The sequence below is a fragment of the Taudactylus pleione genome, unplaced genomic scaffold (assembly GCF_031769625.1).
Source record: "Taudactylus pleione unplaced genomic scaffold, aTauple2 ptg000040l, whole genome shotgun sequence".
In the NCBI taxonomy this organism is placed as follows: Eukaryota; Metazoa; Chordata; class Amphibia; order Anura; family Myobatrachidae; genus Taudactylus; species Taudactylus pleione.
In genome coordinates, this window is record NW_028284442.1 from 15,082,501 (window position 1) to 15,106,731 (window position 24,231).

Consider the following 24,231-nt stretch of genomic DNA (forward strand, 5'->3'; position numbering starts at 1 on the left):
GAAAAACTCTGACCCGGGGAGCCTGTTCTGGGCCTTCCACTGGATGGATTTGGACGACATCACATAATAAAACTTAATACCTTAAAGATTTAAACCTAGGCAACGCCGGGTATTTCAGCTAGTGCTCTATAAAATCTCTATAGTCTCTTGTAATTTTTTTTAAATGTATATCAAAAAGCATTCATTTGCTACATATATAAACTGTTCAAAATGGCAAATCAAATGTAAAATGTTCAAGGCTAGACACAAAGATCATATTTCTAGAATAGTCTCATTAATGCTTGAAAAAAGTAATCTTGCATCCAGCTCAAATAGCTCCATTTGTTAGTGAAGATGTATGATCTCAATCTTAAAGCTTTGTTTTTTACATTTGTTTTATGTCATTTTGAAAAAAGTTTGTGTGTGTACCTACTGTAATGCTATTTGATATAAAACATTTTGAAAACTATACTGCAATTCTATAAAGATTTTAAAGGGCTTGCACATCCCTCTCCATTCTTTACTTTTTTGAAGTTTACACAGTCTCCTATTTTAGGCAGCCATATACTCATATGTTTATTAGTAGAGTCACATTGGGCAATCCGTGTGGTTGATTGTATATTTCATAATCAACATACTTATAACACCAATATATTTTAACAGATCTGTATTGCCAATTTACAGTTAAAGAGCTAAGGTGACATGAGTCATATTAAGCCAGTGCATGCAGTATTATGTAGTGGCTGTATTAAACATATAAGCAATCCAGGCACATGCTTAGGGTAACAGTCCAGAGGAGGATAGAATAGAAACAGATTTTATTTTTATTCTATTAATCATTAATTATAATTACTAAATGTCATTTTATTTTTACCAGCAAGCTTATTTAGGGTGATCTGGAGTATTGGGCAAGCAAATATTATGCCCAATACTCCAGGCCTGGAAAAAAACCTCTACAACACAGCTAACCAGGGTCACTTTTAGCAGCTCCATTTCCCGCACTACTTGGTTGCCCCTAATACTGTACCTATTCTGAAAATGACCCAGGCTCTGGACATATAGGATTCTCCAAACAAACTAAATACAGACAGTGGTCAAAAAACACAAGTACTTAGACAGATCAGAAAATGCTAACATCTTATACCTGGGTAATAGTCAAGCAGCTCCCAGGCAGTGGTGATGGAATCCGTGGGCAGCGAACCTTAAGTAGTCAGGGTCCAATAGCAGTGGTCAGAGCCACAATCCAAGGCGACAAACTATAGCAGTTTTACAGGATGAGAATAAAGCACATACAAAGTGGCTATTAGCCTCCTGCACTACATCAAGACCCAATCAGGAGGGTCCTAGCAAGTTGCTCGGAGGTGAGCATAGCAGTGAGGATCCCAGTGGAGGTTCTCAGAGAAGTGGCTCTGCTCCCTTTCAACAGGGTGCCCGCTACTATTAATTTAGGGAATTTTACGACTTACAATAGATTTTTAAATACAACCCTAGCCAGAGATTTCATTAACTTGTATGCAAAGTCCTGGTTCTCTTCTCCATCTGGCAGAGAAGGAAACTCAAGAAACATGCTCTGGAGCAGTGTTGCCAAGGATGACAGAAGATGGCACTATCCCAGTGCCACACTCGCTTTAGATGAGGCAGCACTTACCTTCTTGCCTCATCTGGTCTACCACCCGATAAGTGTAAACAAAACTTCACTAGACTTGAGATCTAACCACCTGTGCTGTACAGAGGCCACTTATTATTATACTCCCCTTTGGATAGAACTAACCCTAAAAAAATGTTGACAAAAGTAATTTTACTTCACAGGAAAATAAATTTAGTGTGACCACTGTGTAAATTAAGCAGCACAGACCCGTTTGTTTCTTTTCTTTATATTTATAATATGCTTTATATTTATAATATATTCTTTATATTTCATTTCTTTATACTTTAGACTAACGGAAAAAAACCCAGAAATAATATATTTATTAGATGAGCAGTAATCATGTCTATATTATGACAGAAGAGTTTTAGCAGTGTGTCCTTATTATATATCAGACTAAGGATGAGTAACCTTCACCACTACAACTATATTTCTAAGGCAATTCTGCTAATGTTTTACATTAACGTGAAATAAAATACATGCCTATTAAATAACCAGTCTGCAGGCTCTAGATGGAAACATGTTTAAGACCTGTTTACACAAATTAGGTCAGACTGAGAGATGCTGATGTTTCTAGTGATTCTCAGATGCCGCCACAAATCAGCTAATAAGATTTAGTATCCACTGCCCTAGATTCAACATCAGTACAGCAGATGGATACAAGAGTGAAACAAGGATTTTGTTATTTATAAGGAGGAAGAAAAAACACTGCAATCAGTGAAGGCATCAAAACAACAAAAATATTACATTTAATCCAGTGGACATATGTTTTATATTAAAAGGATATTTATTTGAAAAGCACCAATATAAACTACCATAGGGTCAGTTTATATATTTGTTTTGTAATATAAGTCAGCGAAAGGCAACAGGATATTTTAAGAGCCTCATACACAGCCAGGTTTCCTCATGAATGGATTTATTTTTGGTTTAAAACCCTACTCTAGCACACTAGCGGTTTGGTGGTGAGGGAACCTTAGTATTCCTGCCATTGGCTTAATTCTCTGACATTTAGTATGGGCCTTTGCTGGTGACTGTCTATAATTGTCTGACGGCTAGAAGAAAGAGGGAAGAGACCAACACAATAGTTAGAAATTGCCGCTGGCTCCTGATCAAACAAGCATGTCACTATCCATATACACTGATGTGCCAGAAGTCATGGGATAGATGCCTAGTATCATGTATAACCCCCTCTAGCCCGCCACAGTGCAGCAACTAGACGTGGCAACGATTCCACAAGTGGATGGAAGACCTCTGGAGAGATGTTGACTCATGCCGTCTGGATAGCTTCCCACAGCTCCCTGATATTTGCAGGTGCAGGATCTTGGGTGCAAATGATCCTCTCCGCCACGTCCCATAAATCCTCAATTGGGTTCATGTCGGGCAAACGTGGTGGCCGCATAATTAGTCATAACTCTCCAGAATGCTCCTCTAACCAATTCTGGACAGCCTGGGACCTGTGACACAGTGCAGTATCCTGCTGGAATATTCCATAGTTGTGGGAGTGCATGAAGTCCATGAAGGGCTCCAAATGGTCATCAAGCAATGCAATGTAGTGGGGACTTGTCAATGATGTGTTCGACCAACAGACCCAACCCATGTCAAGTGATCACACCACACTCCATTATGGAACCACCACCAGCCTTCACCATGTCTTGTTGACAACTGGGGTCCATGACCTCATGGGGTCTGCGCCACACCCAAACCTTACCATCAGCCCGAAATAACTGGAACCGTGGCTCATCAGACCACGCCACATGTTGCCAGTCCTCACGGGTCCAACATCACATCCCCAGGGGAGGCGCTGTGTCCGGTATCATAGTGTTAACAGGGGCACTTTGGTGGGTCCTCTGCTCCCATATCCCATTGCAGCTAAAGAACACTGCACTGACCTGCTGGATATGAGTCTGCTACCTCCTGCACTGAATGTGGATGTGATTTTAGCCAGTGTCGCTTGTCTGTTACCACAGACAATTCTGGTCACGTTCATTAAGCACACGTTGTCAGGCAATGTGCTGTCAACAGTAGGTTATAATGCCTTCCATGAGGTATTTCCGATGCACACATGACACCGTAGATTGAGGAATGCTGAATGTCCACACAACTTCGGAAATGGAATGTCCCATCTGTCAGGCACCCACTATCATGCCCCGTTCGAACTCCGATAATTCACGTTGCCTACCATTACATACTGCTATATCATGCTACTCTGGCACTCATTACAGAAGCTCACCAGCAGAGGTCTCCACTGCAGAACCCTAATGAATTCCGCAAATAAAACAGATATCCCTCTCCTAGATGTAATGTAGTAATAATAAGTACTAATAGAGGAGCTTTGGGGAGCCCAAGAGGAGTTTTAAATGTATTAGTGCGCTGCATGACTAAGGTTCCCTTATGTCCCAGTTTTTCCTGGAAGTCCTCATTTTTCCATATTTATTGATTTTGCATAATGAAACCCTACTCATGAACCACATGACAAGACAAGTTAAAATGGCCTAGTACAGAATAAATTGTTTACCTCATATGTTACCTATGATTTTATGACCTGGGCAAACTTCCAGACACAACGCAAACCTCAAGCATTTACTCATGAAAACCTTTTAGTAATACAACATACATAGTATTGCCAAGAAAGAAATTCTAGTTTGGAAGGAATGCAGGTGATCATCTGAAATTGCCACTTGCAGCTGCTGTGCTGACTTTGTGTTACTATATTAAAGTAATGAGTGTTATGTTAAAACTTACCTTTGTTAACTCTCTTTCTTCGAAGTCCATAGGGTCCACAGGGAGACCTTGGGGTGTAGGTGGTGGTTGAGGACCGGGCACCACACAGTTAAAGCTTTCAGCTCCCAGGATGCACTGGTCCAACCCCCTATACCCCGCCCCCGAGCCACCTCAGTTCGTGACATGCCAAAGGCCGGAGGAGGAGAAGAGAGAAGGAAGACTGGTACACACACGAATCACACTCTCACGTAGAAGGAGACGGGAAACCGGTGACCAGAAACATAGCCCATATGAAGCCAGGTGCATCAGGGTGGGTACCCTGTGGACCCCATGGAGTTCGAAGAAAGATATAACAATGGTAAGTTTTACCATAACACTAATTTTCTTCTTCAGGGTCCATAGGGCTCCACAGGGAGACCTTGGGATTGTCCCAAAGCAGTAATTTAAGGGAGGGAACACTCCTGTGCTGAGAGGAGAATGCGGCACCCAAATTAAGCATCCTGAGAAGCAAATGTATCAAAGGCATAAAACCTCAGAAATGTATGGACAGAGGACCACGTGGCCGCCTTACAAAGCTGTGCAGCTGAGGTGCCACGGCGAGCTGCCCATGAAGGACCCACAGAGCGAGTAGAGTGAGCAGTAACAGTAGCACGTACAGGAAGGCCTGCCTGCGTGTAAGCTTGTGAGATAGTCATGCGAAGCCATCTAGCCAATGTCTGTTTGTTAACTGGCCATCCCTTCTTGTGAAATCCATAGAGCACAAATAAGGAGTCTGATCTCCGAAGGGAACTGGTACAGTCCACGTATGTCCTGAGGGCACGGACCACATCCAAGCAGGCCTCACCTGCCGATAGGTCTGATGATTGAAAGGCCGGGACTACAATTTCCTTATTAATGTGAAAACTAGTATCTTCTATAGGAAGGAAACCAGAGTGAGTCTGAAGCACAGCCCTGTCCTGATGGAATATCAGAAATGGGGAGCGACAGGAGAGCTGCCCTAAATCTGACACCGTTCTGGCGGAAGCCGTAGCTAGAAGAAAAAGGGTCTTCGCTGTGAGCCACTTGAGTTCCACAGAATCCAGGGGTTCAAACAGAGGACCCTGGAGGGCACGAAGCAGTACTGTCAAATCCCATGGAGCCACTGGATGGACAAAGGAAGGTTGTATACGGAGGACACCCTGGAGGAAGGTGTGGAAATCTGGAAGTGGAGCAAGTCTACGCTGGAACCAAATGGATAGAGCAAAGACACGCACTTTCAGTGAGGCTTCTGGTACGACACCATTGGAAATATGTATGCCACACTCTGTGGTAGATCCGAGCAGAGGCTGGCTTACACGCTCTGAGCATAGTTTTGACTAAAGAGCTAAAGAATCCTTTGGACCTCAGGAGGGATGTCTCAAAGCCACGCCGTCAAAGACAGACGACCCAGGTCTGGATAAAGGCAAGGACCCTGAGACAATAGGACTAGTCGTTGAGGCAGCAGGAGCGGAGTGTTGATGGAGAGACTCCGAAGATCTGAGACCAATGACGTCTGGGCCAAGCTGGAGTCACCAGCAGGACAGTGCCTCCGTCTTGTTTGAACTCCCGAAGAACTCGAGGAAGAAAGGAGACTGGAGGGAATAGGTACGCAACTAGAAGGTCCATTTCACTGATAACGCATCTACAAAGGCGGCCTCGGCATCTCTGGACCCGTACACTGGCAATTTGTGATTGTGTCGGGAGGCCATGAGGTCCACCTCTTGGAGGCCCCATCTGCTCACTGGGAGTTAAAAAATATGAGATATGGTAAGAACTTACCCTTGTTATCTCTATTTCTACGAAGTCCATAGGGTTCCACAGGATACCTTGGGGGTATAGGTGTGACGTCAGTCGCAGGGCACCAAAGAGTTAAGCTTTCAGCCTCCCAGGATGCACTAGGTCCCCCTCCTATACCCCGCCCCCAGGCCAAGGCACCTCAGTTAGTTACCAAGCCATAGGCCGGAGGAGGAGAAGGAAGAGAGAGAACAAAGATCTGGACACATACAAGAATCACATTCTCACCAGAGGGAGACGGAAAACCGGTGACCAGAGCAAAGCCCATCTGCAGCACAGGTGCGACAGGGCGGGAGTCCTGTGGAACCCTATGGACTTCGTAGAAATAGAGATAACAAGGGTAAGTTCTTACCATATCTCATATTTTCTACTTCAGGGTCCATAGGGTATCCACAGGATACCTTGGGGATGTCCCAAAGCAGTATCCTTTAAGGGTGGGGACGCTCCTGTGCAGAAAGGAGAATCCGCCGCCCGAAGGAAGCATCCTGAGAGGCGAAGGTGTCAAACCTGTAATACCTCACGAAGGTATGGACAGAAGACCACGTAGCAGCCTTGCAGATCTGAACTGCCGAGGCACCACGTCAAGCTGCCCACGAAGGACCCACAGACCTAGTGGAATGAGCCTTCAGAGAAGGAGGGACCGGTAGGCCCTCATGAAGATAAGCTTCAGAAATAGCCATACGGATCCAGGCTGCCAAAGTTTGCTTTGAAGCAGGCCAACCCTTTTTACAGAAGCCATAGAGGACAACAAAGCGTCCGACTTCCTAAACAAAGAAGTGCGGTCCACATAAGTCCTTAAGGCCCGCACAACATCCAAAGAGGCCTCACCCACGGAAAGACCCGGTGAGTTAAAGGCCGGAACAACTATTTCCTCGTTAACCTGAAACTGGGAAACAACTTTGGGGAGAAACTCGGGCCGAGTGCGGAGCACTGCCCTGTTCCCATGAAAAAACCAAGAAAGGGGGTCTACAAGAAAGAGCCCCTAACTCAGAAACACGTCTGGCTGAAGCAACGGCCAGAAGGAAAACAGTCTTAGCTGTTAGCCATTTAATATCCACTGAGCCCAGTGGTTCAAACGGCGGTCCTTGGAGAGTCCTCAGGACCACAGCCAAATCCCAAGGCGCCACAGGTGGAACAAAGGGCGGCTGAATACGGAGAACACCTTGCATAAAGGTGCGCACATCCGGGATTGTAGCAATCCTACGGTGAAACCAGACAGATATGGCCGAAACCTGTACCTTCAAAGAAGCAAGGCGAAGCCCATGATCTAGTCCCGCTTGCAGGAAGGCGAGAATCCGAGACAGACGAAACTCCCGCGGTGCATAACCTCTCGGTCGACACCACTGGAAGAACGTATGCCACACGCGATGGTATATCCTCGCGGAAGACGGTTTCCGAGCTCGTAACATGGTACACACCACAGAGCTGGCAAACCCCCAGGACCTCAGCATGGCCGTCTCAACAGCCACGCCGCCAAAGACAGCCGAGTCAGGTCCGGGTGAAGACAAGGACCCTGAGACAGAAGGTCCGGTCGTAGCGGCAACCGCAGAGGACTGTCCACGGACAGACCCTGAAGGTCTGAGAACCAGTGCCGTCTGGGCCACGCGGGAGCTATCAACAGGAGCGTCCCTCCTTCCTGTTTGAATTTCCGGATTACCCGTGGAAGAAGGGAGACCGGAGGGAACAGGTATGCGAACCTGAACGTCCACCGGACGGACAGAGCATCCACCAGAGACGCCCCTTCGTCTCTTGTGCGAGACCCGTACACCGGCAACTTGTTGTTGTGCCGGGACACCATGAGGTCGATTTCTGGAAGACCCCACCTGTCCACCAGTAGTTGAAAAACGTCCGGGTGCAGGGACCATTCCCCTGGATGAACGTCCTGGCGACTTAGAAAGTCCGCCTCCCAATTTAGCACTCCCGGGATGAAGACCGCTGATATGGCCGGAAGATTGCGCTCCGCCCAAACCAGGATCCGAGAGACCTCTACGAGAGCCGCCCGACTGCGAGTTCCTCCTTGCCTGTTTATGTAGGCCACGGTGGTAGCATTGTCCGACTGGACCTGCACCGGGTGACCCTGGAGAAACCGCTGTGCCTGCAGGAGAGCATTGAAGACCGCACGGAGTTCCAAGATATTTATTGGAAGCTCCGCTTCTGTCGGTGTCCACCTGCCCTGGAACAAGTGTGGACCCGAAACTGCTCCCCAGCCCCGAAGACTGGCGTCCGTTGTCAACAGGACCCAATTTGGAACCCAGAACGGACGTCCCTTGTTGAGGTGGGTCATCTTTAACCACCACGCAAGGGACAGGCGAACCTCCGGGGTGAGCACAATCGTCTGGAACTTCAGAGACTGAGGCAGCCCGTTCCACTTGGACAGGATCAGGTGCTGCAGAGGTCTAGAGTGAAACTGGGCGTATTCCACCATGTCGAACACCGACACCATGGAGCCCAGTAACCTCATCGCCGAGTGTAAGGACACCCGGCGGCTGTGCAGACAACTGCGCACCCTTGACTGTAAAGCAGAGATCTTGTCCTCCGTCACGAAGATCCTTTGCTGTCCCGAGTCCAATAAGGCTCCAAGATGCAGAATCCTCCGAGACGGGATTAGAGTGGACTTCTGCCAGTTAATTAGCCAGCCGTGCCGTTGCAGCAGTGCAATGGTCAGGTCCAAGTGGTGTAACAGGAGCTCTGGAGATCCTGCCACCAATAACAGGTCGTCCAAGTACGGCAACATGCGGACTCCTTGCAGCCGCAGAGAAGCCGCCATGACCGCCATAGCGTCCTGTATGTCCAATGACACCATGTAGTCCCCAGGTTCCAGCGCCAGAATGATGGACCGTAGGGTCTCCATCCGAAACTTCGGGACCCGCAAAGACTTGTTGAGTGCTTTGAGGTTGAGAATCGGACGATATGACCCATTGGGTTTCTGTACCAAAAATAGATTTGAATAGAAACCCTGGCCCCTCTGGGAGAATGGAACAGGCACTATAACTCCAGCCTGGAGCATAGTGTGCAATACCTTCCGCAGCTCCGTAGCCTTGTTTCGGTCTGATGGTAGACCCGTGGTGAAGAATCGAGCCGGGGGTCTGTGCCGGAAGGAGAGGGCGTACCCGTGAGAGACCACCTCCAGAACCCAAGTGTCTGTCGTAGTGAACGACCAACACTGGGCAAACTGCAGCAGGCGGCCTCCCACTTTGGGATCCCCCAAAGGGAGGCCTGGACCGTCAGGCCGCAGGCTTGTCATCTGGCTTGGGGGCCGGACGTCTGGTACTCCATGCCTGTTTCCGGGGCTTGCCCGATTTCTTAGGGCCAGCCTGTCGAGGAAACGACTGTGGTTTGGGCCTGCCCTGGGCCCTAGATGACCGAAAGGACGATGGTCCAGAACCAGAAGGAGCAGCGGCCGACGGGAGACAAGCAGATTTGGCTGCCGCCAGCGTGGCCACAATCTTATCCAGATCCGGACCGAAGAGAACTTCTCCGGTAAACGGCAACGCTTCCAGACCTTTCTTGGATCTGCGTCCGCCTTCCAGGATCGCAGCCACAAGGTGCGACGAGCAGCTACCGCTGCTGAAGAAATTCTAGACACCAGAGTACTAATGTCTAGAGCCGCCTCGTTGATGTAGGTGGCCGAATCACGGAGATTGCCAATCAACTCCGCTTGTTCGGCCGGACAGTCGGATTCAAAAGAAGCCTCTAATGAATCCGCCCAGCGCTCCATCGCTCTGGCAACCCAGCAAATGGCCATAGCCGGCCGTGCTGCCCCCCCTGCAAGGGAATAAGCGGACTTCAGGCAGATTTCTACCTTGCGGTCCATAGCATCCTTAAGGGAGGACATGGATGGCATCGGCAATGTGGCACTACGGACAAGACGGGTCACGTGAGAATCCACCTGTGGAGGGGATTCACACTTAGCAAAATAATTATCCGCGAACGGATAAGACACCGCCAGGCGTCTCTGCGGCTGGTATCTTTTGCCAGGTTGTTTCCACGCCTCCTCTAAATGGTCCACCAACTGAACCGAAAGAGGAAAGACTGTGGCATCGCCCTTCACATCTTTGAAAAAGGCATACTTAGATTTAGCCGCTGGGGGAACTTCGTCCTCAATCACCAAGGCTGTGCGGACCGCCCGAATAAGTCCAGGAATATATACTTTGGACTTAGCATCAGCGTCCTTATTATGGAAAGGTTCCTGATCGCAAGGATCCAGAATCTCCCCATCATCAGACGTCCCTTCGTCATCCTCATAAGGAGCGGACAGAGACGCCACCGGCCTTTTATGAGGCCGCATCACAGACTCCCCTTGCAATACATCCGACAAGTGCTGTAAAGAACTCGTCAGGGAGTTAACCCACGCTGGCTCCTGAGAACCCGGGAGCGGGGAAATAGGGAGACTGTGGGGTACCACCAATTGTCGTGGGAACCCCTGCATGGGTGACGACACCACAGACTGCTGGGACAAACCCATCGGAGTAAACGCGGGCTGCGGAGCTAACTGGCCCACTAAAGCTGTTAACGCCTGAGCGAAACAAGCCCAGGGCGGCTCCTGTACCGGTGCTGTAACCGTAATAGGCCGCGCCATGGACAACACTGCCGGCAAAGGCCCTCCGCGCTACCCTCCCCCTCCGCTAACGGTACTTTGCACGTGGTACACTGTAGCCGGAGGGGAAAATCACTTTCAGACATGATGGCACCACGTATGTGACCTCTCTCACCAATTAAGTATTAAATAGGCGAGAGACCACCCTGCAGCACCGCACCGCAAGGGCTTTAGCAGAAAGAACCGGGACAGTAATAAAGCTGACAGTTTAGTGAAGAATAGTTACAGGCAGCGCTAGCACAGTCACATACAATGCAGAGAAATAACAATACCTGCACTAACAGCGCTGATCACTCAACTACACAGACACAGGGCCTGGTAGGACACAGCGCTGCATACACAGACCTGAGCCACAGCGGAGGAGAGGTATGCGGGGGGACCCAGACCACGATGCTTCCTTCCAGACTTCCAGCAGCGTTCACCATGCGTTGCAGAGAAGATGGCCGCCGAGGAGCAGAGAGAAGCTGGCCTGGGGGAGGAGCGCTGACACAGGACCAGTCAGCACAGTGCAGAGAGGGCTGTGTGCAGCGGGGGAGGCGCCGGCTGTGAGACAGGGAAGGCGCGCTCCCCTGGCATGCATTTAACCCCTGGGACGCCGCAGCGCTAACGCTCTGCTGCGGTCCGCTGTCCCAGGGGGTAGTGGAAGCGCAGGTTGGTCGCCTGGCTCCACGCTGCAGCCAGTCCCCAGGGAACCCCCTGCCTGGGGACTTAGGACCATGTGATCAGCGGGGACCCACCGCGGGACCCCGCTGCTTACCTCTGTCCCCCTTGAATCCGGCCATGGTCCGGAGCATCTGGGGTCACCGCTAGCTGTGACCCCAGACGCCCACCAGCATCCCCGGATCAGTACCGGCGTTCTGGTACCGGCGGGGTGTAGGGAAGACAGCATGGACGTCAGGACTGACTGTCCATGCTGTTCATCCAGATGTGCAGCCACAGCTGCATGAAGAAAAAGCTTCAGGGGCTCTTCTAGCCCCCACTCCAACAGGTGCACCCGACTCCGGCCGGGCACCAAACTAAACTGAGGTGCCTTGGCCTGGGGGCGGGGTATAGGAGGGGGACCTAGTGCATCCTGGGAGGCTGAAAGCTTAACTCTTTGGTGCCCTGCGACTGACGTCACACCTATACCCCCAAGGTATCCTGTGGATACCCTATGGACCCTGAAGTAGAAAAACCTCTTGAAGAGACCATTCCCTGGGATGCACGTCGTGACGGCTGAGGAAGTCTGCTTCCCAATTGAGAACTCCCGTGTTGAGAACACCATAGATATGGCCAGGAGGTGACCCACAACTCATGTCAGAATATGTGACACTTCTGTCATTGCTGCCCAACTTCGAGTGCCACTTTTGTGGCATTGTCGGACTGTAACTGTACAGATTTTCCGTGAAGTATGTTCTGGGCCATTATGAGGGCCCTGTAGACAGCTCGAAGTTCCAATATGTTGTTTGGCAGGGTTGATTCGACCAATGTCCAGCGACCCTGAAAGGAGTGTGGACCGGTCACTGCACCCCAGCCCCGGAGACTGGCGTCCGTTGTTAGGAGTACCCAGTCTGGGATCCAAAAGGGGCGACCCTTGGTTAGAGGAGATGTCTGTAGCAACCAAGAAAGGGACAAACGCACCTCCGGAGAGTACCATTGTCTGAGCTTTGATCCGATGGGTAACCCGTTCCACCTGGAGAGGATCAGCCTTTGCAAAGGCCTGGAATGAAACTGAGCATACTCCACCATGTCGAAGGTGGACACCATGGATCTCAGAAGACATCTGGAGACATCTGTGCACTCGTAGTTGAAGTGTGGAGATCTTGTCTGATGTCAGAAAGATTCTCTGATCCTGAGAATCCAACAGGGCTCCCAGATGAATCATTCTCTGTGAGGGATTCAGGGAGGACTGTTTCAAGTTGATTTACCATCCGTGCTTGTGATGGAAAGCAGATGGCAGTGAAGCACTTTCTGGGGATCCTGCTAAAGGCAGGAGGTCATCCAGATATGGTAAGTTGGACACCCTGACCACGCAGGTGAGCCGCCATAACAGCCATAATTTTGGTAAACACCCCCGTGGAGCTGTGGATAGTCCAAAGTGCAGAGTCTGAAATTGAAAGTGTTGCTGTAGTATAGCAAACCAGAGATATCGCTGACGTCAGGACTGACTGTCCATGCTGTTCATCCAGATGTGCAGCCACAGCTGCATGAAGAAAAAGCTTCAGGGGCTCTTCTAGCCCCCACTCCAACAGGTGCACCCGACTCCGGCCGGGCACCAAACTAAACTGAGGTGCCTTGGCCTGGGGGCGGGGTATAGGAGGGGGACCTAGTGCATCCTGGGAGGCTGAAAGCTTAACTCTTTGGTGCCCTGCGACTGACGTCACACCTATACCCCCAAGGTATCCTGTGGATACCCTATGGACCCTGAAGTAGAAAAACCTCTTGAAGAGACCATTCCCTGGGATGCACGTCGTGACGGCTGAGGAAGTCTGCTTCCCAATTGAGAACTCCCGTGTTGAGAACACCATAGATATGGCCAGGAGGTGACCCACAACTCATGTCAGAATATGTGACACTTCTGTCATTGCTGCCCAACTTCGAGTGCCACTTTTGTGGCATTGTCGGACTGTAACTGTACAGATTTTCCGTGAAGTATGTTCTGGGCCATTATGAGGGCCCTGTAGACAGCTCGAAGTTCCAATATGTTGTTTGGCAGGGTTGATTCGACCAATGTCCAGCGACCCTGAAAGGAGTGTGGACCGGTCACTGCACCCCAGCCCCGGAGACTGGCGTCCGTTGTTAGGAGTACCCAGTCTGGGATCCAAAAGGGGCGACCCTTGGTTAGAGGAGATGTCTGTAGCAACCAAGAAAGGGACAAACGCACCTCCGGAGAGTACCATTGTCTGAGCTTTGATCCGATGGGTAACCCGTTCCACCTGGAGAGGATCAGCCTTTGCAAAGGCCTGGAATGAAACTGAGCATACTCCACCATGTCGAAGGTGGACACCATGGATCTCAGAAGACATCTGGAGACATCTGTGCACTCGTAGTTGAAGTGTGGAGATCTTGTCTGATGTCAGAAAGATTCTCTGATCCTGAGAATCCAACAGGGCTCCCAGATGAATCATTCTCTGTGAGGGATTCAGGGAGGACTGTTTCAAGTTGATTTACCATCCGTGCTTGTGATGGAAAGCAGATGGCAGTGAAGCACTTTCTGGGGATCCTGCTAAAGGCAGGAGGTCATCCAGATATGGTAAGTTGGACACCCTGACCACGCAGGTGAGCCGCCATAACAGCCATAATTTTGGTAAACACCCCCGTGGAGCTGTGGATAGTCCAAAGTGCAGAGTCTGAAATTGAAAGTGTTGCTGTAGTATAGCAAACCAGAGATATCGCTGATGTCAGGGCACTATAGGTACATTTAGGTACGCTTCCTGAAAATTCAGAGATACCATAAAGTCCCCAGGCTCCATAGCTAGGATGATAGAGCGTAGGGTTTCCATCCTGAACCTGTGTACCATGAGGAATTTGTTCAGGGATTTGAGGTTGAGGATAGACCAATGAGACCCATTTGGCTTTTGAAGCAGTAAGAGAGTAGTATAGTAATAGCGGGACTGGCACAATTACCCCTGCTTGCAGCAAGGACTGTATGGCTTTCTGTATTTGTAAGGCCTTGCTTGGGTCTGAAGGAGGGCCTGTGTAGAAAAACTGGTGGGGTGGCCGCCGAAGAAATGAGGGCGTACCCGTGAGAGACCACTTCTCTTACCCAAGCATCCGTGGTGGTTTGACACCAGCACTGGGCAAACTGAAGAAGTCGGCCTCCCATTCTGGGATTCCCCAGAGGGAGGCCTGTCCCGTCAGGCTGAGCACTTATCCTCGAATTTTGAAGCAGGGCATCTAGTGGTCCAGGTCTGCTTTGCCCTGGGCTTGGCGCCCCTAGTGGAAGCAGACAACCTAGGAAAGGACTGACCTTTGGGTTTTCCTTGAGGACAAAAGAACCTAAAAGAAGCAGTCTAAGGCTTTGCAGTAGTAGTTGCTGAAGGCAGAAATGCAGTTTTTGATGCCGCCAATGTGGTTACAATCTTGTCAAGGTCTGGGCCAAACAAGATCTCCCCATCGTAGGGTAACACTTCTAGGCCTTTCTTGGGAGTCCCCGTCCACCTTCCATGAGAGTAACCACAGGTTACGGCGGGCAGACACTGCTGTGGCGAGACTCTGGAGGTTAGGAGACTGACATCCAATGTCGCTTCTCCAATATAACAAGCTGCATCTAGCATGTGAGCAACGAAAGACATCTGATCCCTAGAAGCATCTGAGGGAAAAGAGTCTTCGAGTGCGTCAGCTCAGCTCTCTATAGCTTTAGCCACTCATGCAATAGCCATGGTCGGACGGGCAACAGCCCCTGAAAGAGTATATCGATTTAAGGCAAGATTCAACCTTTCTATCAGTAGGGTCCTTTAAAGAGGATACTGTAGGGATAGGCAATGTAGCCCTTTTAATTAAATGCATAACATGCAAATCCACCGGAGGGGGAGACTCCCATTTTGAACAGTGAGCTACAGGAAAGACGTTTTTGGGGCTGAAACCTCTTACCAGGCGACTGCCATGTGTTCAGCTAATCGATTCGATAGAGGGAATTCTTCTGAAGCCACTTTCTGTAGTTTAAACAGTGGGTGTTTTGCTTTAGGGGCTGGTTCGTCATCTATTAGTAAGATGGATCTAACAGCTCGCACCAAGGCAGAAATATTAATTTTAGACTGACTCTCATCCTCCATCTGATGGGAGTCAGTGTAAGAGAGATCAGCATCTTCTGCCTTCTCAGATGACACTTCAGAATCTGAGAGCTGCGTGGACTGTGAAGATAACACAGGACGCTTAAAAGGCTTACTGGGTTGGGGCTTCTCGCCTTGCAACATAGTTTGAAAGGCTGTATAGGTAGCCACCAGACTCTGTACTGAGCTAGAGAATATGTCTACCCATGGAGGTGGCACAGGAGGTACCTGTATTGCCTGAACCTACTGTGGCAGCCCCAGAGGGGAATTATGGTCTGCTGTGGTAACCCAATGGGGAAATTACAGTCGGTACCGCTAGGCAGTCCGCAAAAGTAGCCAGCAAGAAAAGGAAGCCCAGGGGGGCTCTTGTGCAGGAGCTGAGGGGTCTGATGGGCCTGGTGGAGAATAACATTGAACACATAACCCATCTTGTATCAAATCCTCCTCACTTAAGCCTGCAGCACATAATTTGCATGATAGCAGTATGGGTGCAGATGCTTGCTTGCTACTCTTGTCTTTGCTAGACATAGTTGTAGAGTAGTATAGCACACAATATGGCACTGGGTATGTAGGATACAAGTAGGAATGCAATATACTGATCCTGTCTTAGGCTTGGACAAGCTGCAGGAGCGCACAGCACAAATATGGCACTGTGCAGTAACCAACTGTATGTGACAACCCTCACCAATACATTTATTGCAGAGATGTGAGGTACTGGGAAAATCCCTGAATACACCTGTATGTTAGGGCAAAGTCAGAAAAAAAGGGAAAGATATATGCTGACAGTATAGAGAAAAACAGACAGGCAGCGATAGCATAAGTCACATACAATGCAGAAGTACAATATAACTGCAGAATGGCACCACAATCAACTACACAGATTCTGTGGACAGTGACTCAACATCTGGTAGGCTATAGCGCTACATAACCTGACTCCAGGGAGAGGTATGTACGGGGACCGGACCCTGCGTTTCCCTGAGAGAGCTGTGGCTGAGCCTGGAGAAAATGGCCGCCAAGAGACCTCTGAGGGAGCGTGGTCGGAGGAGAGCAGTTCAGGGAAGCGAGACCTCAGAGGAACGGCGCCCTGAGCCGAGGGGAGGGGCCGCTTTAATGCGGAAAGCTGACCTCCCCATGCTGATTTTTTAACCGGGACACTGGATTCCCACTCCATATGTACTGTGGTGGTCTAGTGGATCACTGTTGACAAAGCCTGTGTTCACTCTCAGCTCCTCCGTTCTGACCCCTGAGGTATGACTGCCAATCCGCGGGTCACCATGAGCGATGACCAACCTTACCTGTCCAGTTGTGTCCAGGCTGCAGTCTGGGTCTGTTCGCGGGGCCAACTAGCGAGGACCCCTGGAAGCTGGCCGAAATCCCCAGCCAAAGCTGGCGTTGCGGCGCCTGGAGGGGTGACGGAGCGGCAGCGCAGACGTCCTGTGGATAGTCTGCTGCTGCTCGCTCAACAGGAAAAGTATAAAAAAGATATATATAAATCATAAAATAAAAGCTTCTTGGGCAGCCCACTGCATAATGATGACCCGACTCCGGCCGGGCACAGACGAAACTAAGGTGCCTTTGGCTCGGGGGCGGAGCAAAGGGTGTTGGATCAGTGCATTCTGGGAGGTGGTGCCCGGTCCTCAACCACCACCTACACCCCTAGGTCTCCCTGTGGAGCCCTATGGACCCTGAAGAAGAAATTGTGTTTTTAAATAGAGCAACTACAGAAGTTCATGCTGTACAGACAAACTAGAAATTTGGGTTATTGGAAAAGGACTACATAATACATATTGAATGCCTTAAATACAAACTTCTCAAGAATTCACAAAAAAAATAATGAAAAAATTATAGGCCGGTTTACCTGCACATAGCTTGTCATATAAACAATTGTCAATGTAATGCTAGTCTGAATTCACCTCAAGCATTGTGTAGTCAGTTGAATGTGAATGGCTAAATATCATCTGTAAAGCGTGGTTTAATATATTTTACAACATGGAAATATTTAAGACCGCCAGGGGTGTCGCTCTCTGCTCTGGTGCTTTTAGCACGTTCTGGTCTGTAACTCAGGTGTTTGTTTCATCAGCTGAGAGTGCTAGAAGCACCAGAGCACAAAATGACAACTCAGGCAGGAAAGAAGAACTGCACGGGTTGTGACAGGTGAAGGGTGTTAAAATGAACACTACGTTGGTTTAATAGCGGTCATGATTATCGATTATCAGTGCGCACTTGCAATAGCCCTTTCCCTGGTACAAGAGGTCCATGTGAGAACAGACAAACCTTAGCATACGCTCAACTCTGCATAGTCGACAGTTGTATTGATGTGTGCCCCGTTACACCTCTTCAGCCGCAAGTGGAGATGGGACTGAATTGTGTACAGCTCTGAATAGCCCATAGTAGCGTGGATTCAGCTTTGGAGGATGCACAGCCAGAAAACACACAAGATTCACCTGTAAAACTGACTTGCGTGAAACTCTACATCCGTCTCAGTGTGCTAAACAGGAGTGGAACTTCTGTCTGACACATGTCAAAAGTAAAGACAAAACTTTGCACTTCAAAGTGTGTTCTGAAAGCTTCCATGCACCATAGTGTGAGCAGAAACAGAGGAAAGGTGTGTAACTCCAGATGCAACGCCTGTGTGAGCAGAAGTAACAACCTTCCAATTACTGCTAAATTATTATGCAATGCTGTAGTAATTTCATGTGTTTGTTTACTATCAAACAATACACAAAGCAACCCCTAATTATATAACATTTCATTTGTTCAAGGTCTATAAACAAGAATTATTACATTACTACAGCAGGTTGTCAAATGCATCTGGGATTTGAACTGTGCCAGCAGTATCCTGCTCAGGAAATACACTCTAAATTAATCTCCAAAAGACAAGCCTTAACCATGACAGCTTCCCCTGAGAGATGGATCTTGCCTGTGATGACAGTAGCGATGTCACTTTGAACACTGCAGCTGAAAATAGTTCTGTTCAGAGTACTAGTGGAGAATAACTATAAGAAAACCAACACTAGTGATGTTGCTATTAATAACTCCTCTGCGGAAGTCTAGCATTTCACGGCCTTACTTTCCGTAGCTACAATCTCAAGGGAGAACACGAGCACACAGTGAAAAAAATCAATCACAATTTGTATTATTTCTTACTTCAATGGAAAATTAAGTTATTACGATGTACTGTTATTTTGCTACCAGTCTCAATGACAAGAAATCTATTCAAGTCTAATTTTGACAAGGACTATTTCCAAATGAAATGACTTAGAGAAAAGCAGTGACATAAAGCAGGACCTTACTGCATGAGTTTTGCTGTTTTCACAGTGAGCTCTACTTGTTTAGCCGAGACAATGAAAATTAAAAAAAAAAAAAAAGTAAGATTTTTTTTTAATAACTGTTCATTTGAAAATATTTATAGTTGCCAACTTTCCCAAGGACAGTCAGATCTTGAACATTGTCCCTGAATGTTTTTCTTACTTAAATACAGTGAGAAACTTAAAAAGTAACATAATGGATGGTCAGCTTACAATGAACCTTAAGTAGCACAACCACGTGTACTGTAGCAGCCAGATGTAAGGATGAGTCGTTCTCATAACTAGAAAATGCCCAGTTGCTGTTTTAATAACAACTGAGACAGAAGTAAATTCAAACCAGCATTTTGTAGGTAAAACAATGGGACCCGCACCTGACCACTACAATACAATACATGTGGCTGGACGGGACTACTTAAGCTGGGTACACACTATACAACGTGTGTAGCCAGTGATGGAACGATGCAATGTAATGATATATCATGCATGTCGTACACACAATATATTGTTACATTCTACATGTAGCAGCATGGCGTCGTTCATTGCATCGTCCCAGTCGCCAATCAGTGAACTGGCGAGCGTAAGGGCCGAACCACAGATAGATTCAGAGAAATGGTGAGTGCCAAATAAAACTCTTTTCTCCTTCATCCAATCTGGGGAACACTGCTACCATGTGGATGTTACAAACCTAACTGTCTGTAGAGAGGGTATGCACAGACCTAGCTGTGAGCAGCACCAGTAGTCCAAGCAAAATCCTTAGACAGAAAATGTAAAAACTTTAACCTATAGTAAGTATTAACCTAAACCAGATAGCAATCTGACAAGGCTGCTAAATTGTGGGCACATAATGCACAGCCCAGGTAATAGCCCCTGATCAGTTAGAGCGAACAGAGCTCTTTTCTGAAAAATGGTTTATCTGAGCTGCTGAAAGCACAATGGAAAAACTGCCTACTTCTCCCAAAAGGGGAATTATTATATAATACTAATAATAATAATGTGAAAAAAACTACAAGACTTGCTATTTTCTTTTTTAACTATGAATTTATGCCCATAATATCCTTCTCACAATTATGGCACTAACAGGATAGCAAGATCTGCACGCTGTCTCTGTAATTATCATTGAGGATTAATACAAAGAGCACTAGTTCTACCACTTATGAATCAAGTTCATGGTCATTTATCCTATGTGCAATAATTAGTTTCAGTACCTGTTTACTGGAAGCATTCCTTACATCAATAATGGGAGGGTTGAAGGTTTGTGTATCTGCTACTTCAAACATAGGGTTAATCTGTAGAATAGAAAATAAGATCATTTAGGAACCTGATCCCAAAGGATTCAATACAGACCAATTCCAAGCATTCGCTGCTGAACTGGAGTGCTTCGCTCATTTATAAATAGGAAGCTAATATCAAGGTAGCAGATCAAATAATAAAATGTGAAAGAAAGTTATGATTTCTGTAATGTACATATCTGACACATTGATTTTTATTTTTTTTCAATTTCCTTTTTTGCACTGGTGACATCTCTGTCCAGCTGCCTCGGTCTTAGGCTGAAGGATTACAGTGTAACAGAAAGACAGGAGTCAAAACAATCTACCATGTGAAATGACACCTGCAGGCTTAAGCAGTATTTAAAAGTGGAAATTACATAGCTATTTTCTAGATAAGGTGGAATCAGCCAATAGCAGACAGGGCCTGATTCACAGAAGTGCGGTATGCCGATATTTTAGCAGTTGAGTGATTATTAGTTGCACTGTGCATGCAGCAAGATACATTACTGTAGTCGATTGCTGTGAATTTTTACTCGCAGTGTGATTGACAGGTCGGCAGCATTTAGGAGAGGTAACGGGGAAAGATTGCAAAAACGCAGGACTGCCTGTGTTTGCGATCTTGTACACAGAAAACATGGCCACGAACATTTTTGCCGGACCAAAGGCCTACTCTGAACTGCGACAATCAAATTATATGCGATCCATGCTGCAAATTTGGACACAGTCTCTTGGATTTGAAAAGCCGCAGGAGGGTGTCTCAATACAACTGCCAGCAGCTGCGACATTGGCATATTTTCGCACAGAGGCTTTGTACAAATTAGCAGCTGCAGTGGCATTGCCTCACTTCTCTGAATCAGGCCCATAGTACCCTAACCCATAAAACAGTGGAGCAGCGTCAGAGTTTATAAAATGGTTTATTTGTCCCATTACTTTTGACCCCTTAAAAAGTGGGAGGCACATATTGAAACCGTTGTAATTCCTACACCGTTCACCCGATTTGGATGTAATTACCCTCAAATTAAATCTGAAAGTCTGCAGTTAAAGCACATCTTGTTTGTTTAATTTCAAAGCCATTGTGGTGGTGAATAGAGACCAAAATCTGAAAATTCTGTCAATGTCCCAATATTTATGGACCTGACTGTTATATATATATATATATATATATATATATATATATATATATATATATGTGAGCCCACACTCTGGGGCCGCAGAAATTGTTTAGTCAGGCCGCATGTTTGACATGCCTGATCTGGACTCGTATGTTCAGATCAACTTTCAACACACCCATATATGGCCAAACAGTCATGTATAAAAGTCATAATAATTTAAATAATATACCATCTAAGAGAGATATCACACAGTCTTTGAATATACTGGCATCCCATTTTACATAGTATCTTGGTTGTTTAAACAACTGTTCACTGCCACCTACAGGTGTTTTACATAGGCTTCCCAAAACAGCCTAAAATGGTCACATCTGCCCTTTACAGTTTGGCAGCTCTTTCATATATATTGTGCAGCGATTCTGCAAGCAGAGGTTGAACATGATAAAGAGACAACACAAAAATGTGCTATTTCAATAGAATAGAAATAGTGACACCTACTGTCCATTTACACATGTTGCATCAGGCAAATATTTGGAAGGTACAGCACGGCTAAGACATCATAATCAGCAGAAAGCATTTAAATACATAACGTGGTTAGGGTGAGCAATGCCTTGATATAAACAAAACCGTGGTTATTCTTCATATAAACTTTCAGCAGTATTGTCATAATCAAGTTTAAGTAAGCAAGTACACATATACACTGTCTAAAATGGCAGGAGTAATCTGAAGGCATGCAAGCAGAATGCTGTAACATAAAGGGAAACTTTAATTGTTGTTGAGTTATTATGCAGGTGCATCTGTATAGAAACCACAACATCTCCATTGTAACAGATGGAACAATGGCAGATTGGTTTCCTAATAGTATACACAATCTGCTGGGATGCATTTATTATTTGTAGAACCCCTTTTTGAACAACCCATCGAATACTGGTGCTCTTACAGTGTGACCAGTACTGGTTTATGTTCTGCATATTATTAGTGGAAGCAGCCATTATCATTTGCGAAGTAAGTACATTTATATTGTAAGGCTAGTCTTACAAGCATCAAGGCTATTCCTGCAGGTGACATACACAGTATTCAAAGGTTATCATTAACCAACATTACTAGTAAAAGTATATTTTCTCATGCACAAATGTTACCTCAACAGAGTGACCAGCGCGGGTGTGGAGGTGAGCAGCCCGGGGATAAATATCATGTAAATGAGGTGGTGCCTCAGGGCACAGTCTCTTCTGCTGCATTTTCACAATATCTTTATTGTCAAATCTGCCAAAATTTGTCTTCCAGACTAAAACCTTAAAAAAATAATAATAAATAAATATAAAAGAAAATCTTACAAAACTATTTTAGTTTTAGAACAGCTAGGTGGTGTAATGATGCTAAGGGTTCTTTTCCCAAGCGTGCAATTTTTCCACGTACCCTACAGTATTTACTTGTATCAGTGTAATAAGAGTAATGTTCATTGTTCTCAACAGAAAAAAAATTCTGACAGAAGATGTTTAGCATGGATGATTTTTTTTTGGAAAAAACATAAAGCACCTGCCTGCTACAAGATTAGGGTTTTTTATTTTTCTTTATTAAAATATTAAATAAAAAATAGACACAATGATACCAAACACAGTGACTACATATCTCCAACAGTCCTCCTTTTACGTTTACCCAAAAACACACACGTTACTTGTCTGTGGTCCATCTTCCAACAAAAAGAAAAATCTCCTATCACAATAGGTGCATACATATATTTCTTTCTTTTTACACAAAGAAACAAGCGTTACATAAAAAAGTCATGCTTGGTGCAGATTCATCTTCTCTACATAAGTCACACCTAAATCTTATGTATGTATTGGAACATACCTGTGCATCTGTTCCCCCAGAGGCAAACTGTTCTCCGTCTCTTGAAAAAGTCACGCACAGAACTGGACCCTGCAAATGAAACAAATGCATCCACTTCTTGTGTGACAGGATGGTAAAATGACCAGTCTTATCTTACAGGAGATTCTTAGAGTCAAGGTGCATAGCCACTACACGAGTGTAGAACGACTGTACGATTAATCATTCAATCCTTCATTATACTGTGCAGTGGATATTGTGCCCACACTGAACGATATGTCGTTCAGTGCAGGCACCCTCCCTCATCTCCGAACATGCACAACCTGTCGATCTCGTCAGGTTGGCCTGCACATTCGGGCGATGACAGATGCCAACAACGACCAGCGGGAGCGCGCATCGCTGGTCGTTGACGGCATATTCACTGCACGATTAATGAACAATAATGATGTCGTAATTGTTCATCATATTGTGTAGTGGATATGCACCTTTAGAAGATTATAAGAATACATTACCAAAACAATTGATACATTTGGATTTGTTCTTCGCTTAATTAGAACAGACTGTAAATATCACAATGACAAGTCTATAAAACAATGAGCAGAATTATTAAGTTCTTACTTTGGAAATGAGTTAGCTTAATTTCAGCCATACCTGCACAGTCAGAACACCAACAGCGGCATCACGACAGTCAGAGTCCCGACGCCTAAAGGCAAGTAGCCTAACCCCCAACCCTCCCCTTAACCCACCTTCCCCGCAGCCTAACCCTAACACCCCCCCCCTCCCCACAGCCTAATCTGTCTCCGCTGCAGCAGATCCCCAACTCTCCCCCTAGTGCCTAACTCTTCCCCTAATATTTACTGTTGGAATGCCGATGGTCAGGATTCTGACACTGGAATTCCAGCACCGGCATCCCGCCCCCCGAGATAGTGACTACATCCCACCTGCACCATTACTTCACTATCTAGGGAGAACCTGGGGCTTGAGCAAGGTTTGAGCCAATGATTGATTTTAAACTGATAAAACAAGACTTGAACATTTTATTGACATCCTATTAAGCATACAAGACAGGGACAGAGAGTATAATCCTAAAAGCCGCTGCTTTAAAGCTCTCTGAAGAACCCACTCAGAATTTTCAACTTTATAGTGTACTTTTTCCTACTAAATAATTGGTTGGTGGAGGATTTCTATTGCACAAACTGTGCTGCATCACCAGC

The 24,231-nt window shown here is 46.7% G+C and overlaps 1 protein-coding gene across 3 annotated transcripts in view; it reads right to left on the reverse strand.

Annotated features, from left to right (window-relative positions):
* POC1B (POC1 centriolar protein B) overlaps nt 1–24,231 on the reverse strand; it is a 148,450-nt gene that overhangs the window by 80,516 nt on the left and 43,703 nt on the right. For all 3 annotated transcript variants that reach the window (XR_015871981.1, XR_015871982.1, XM_088454400.1), the window contains exons 8-10: nt 23,042–23,110; nt 22,330–22,482; nt 20,019–20,099 (exon numbers count right to left, since the gene is read on the reverse strand). Coding sequence is in view for 1 of the 3 variants with exons in the window: in XM_088454400.1 (XP_088310526.1) it covers nt 20,019–20,099; nt 22,330–22,482; nt 23,042–23,110 (303 nt within the window). In the remaining 2 variants the exon portion in view is untranslated. The remainder of the gene's footprint in view (nt 1–20,018; nt 20,100–22,329; nt 22,483–23,041; nt 23,111–24,231) is intronic.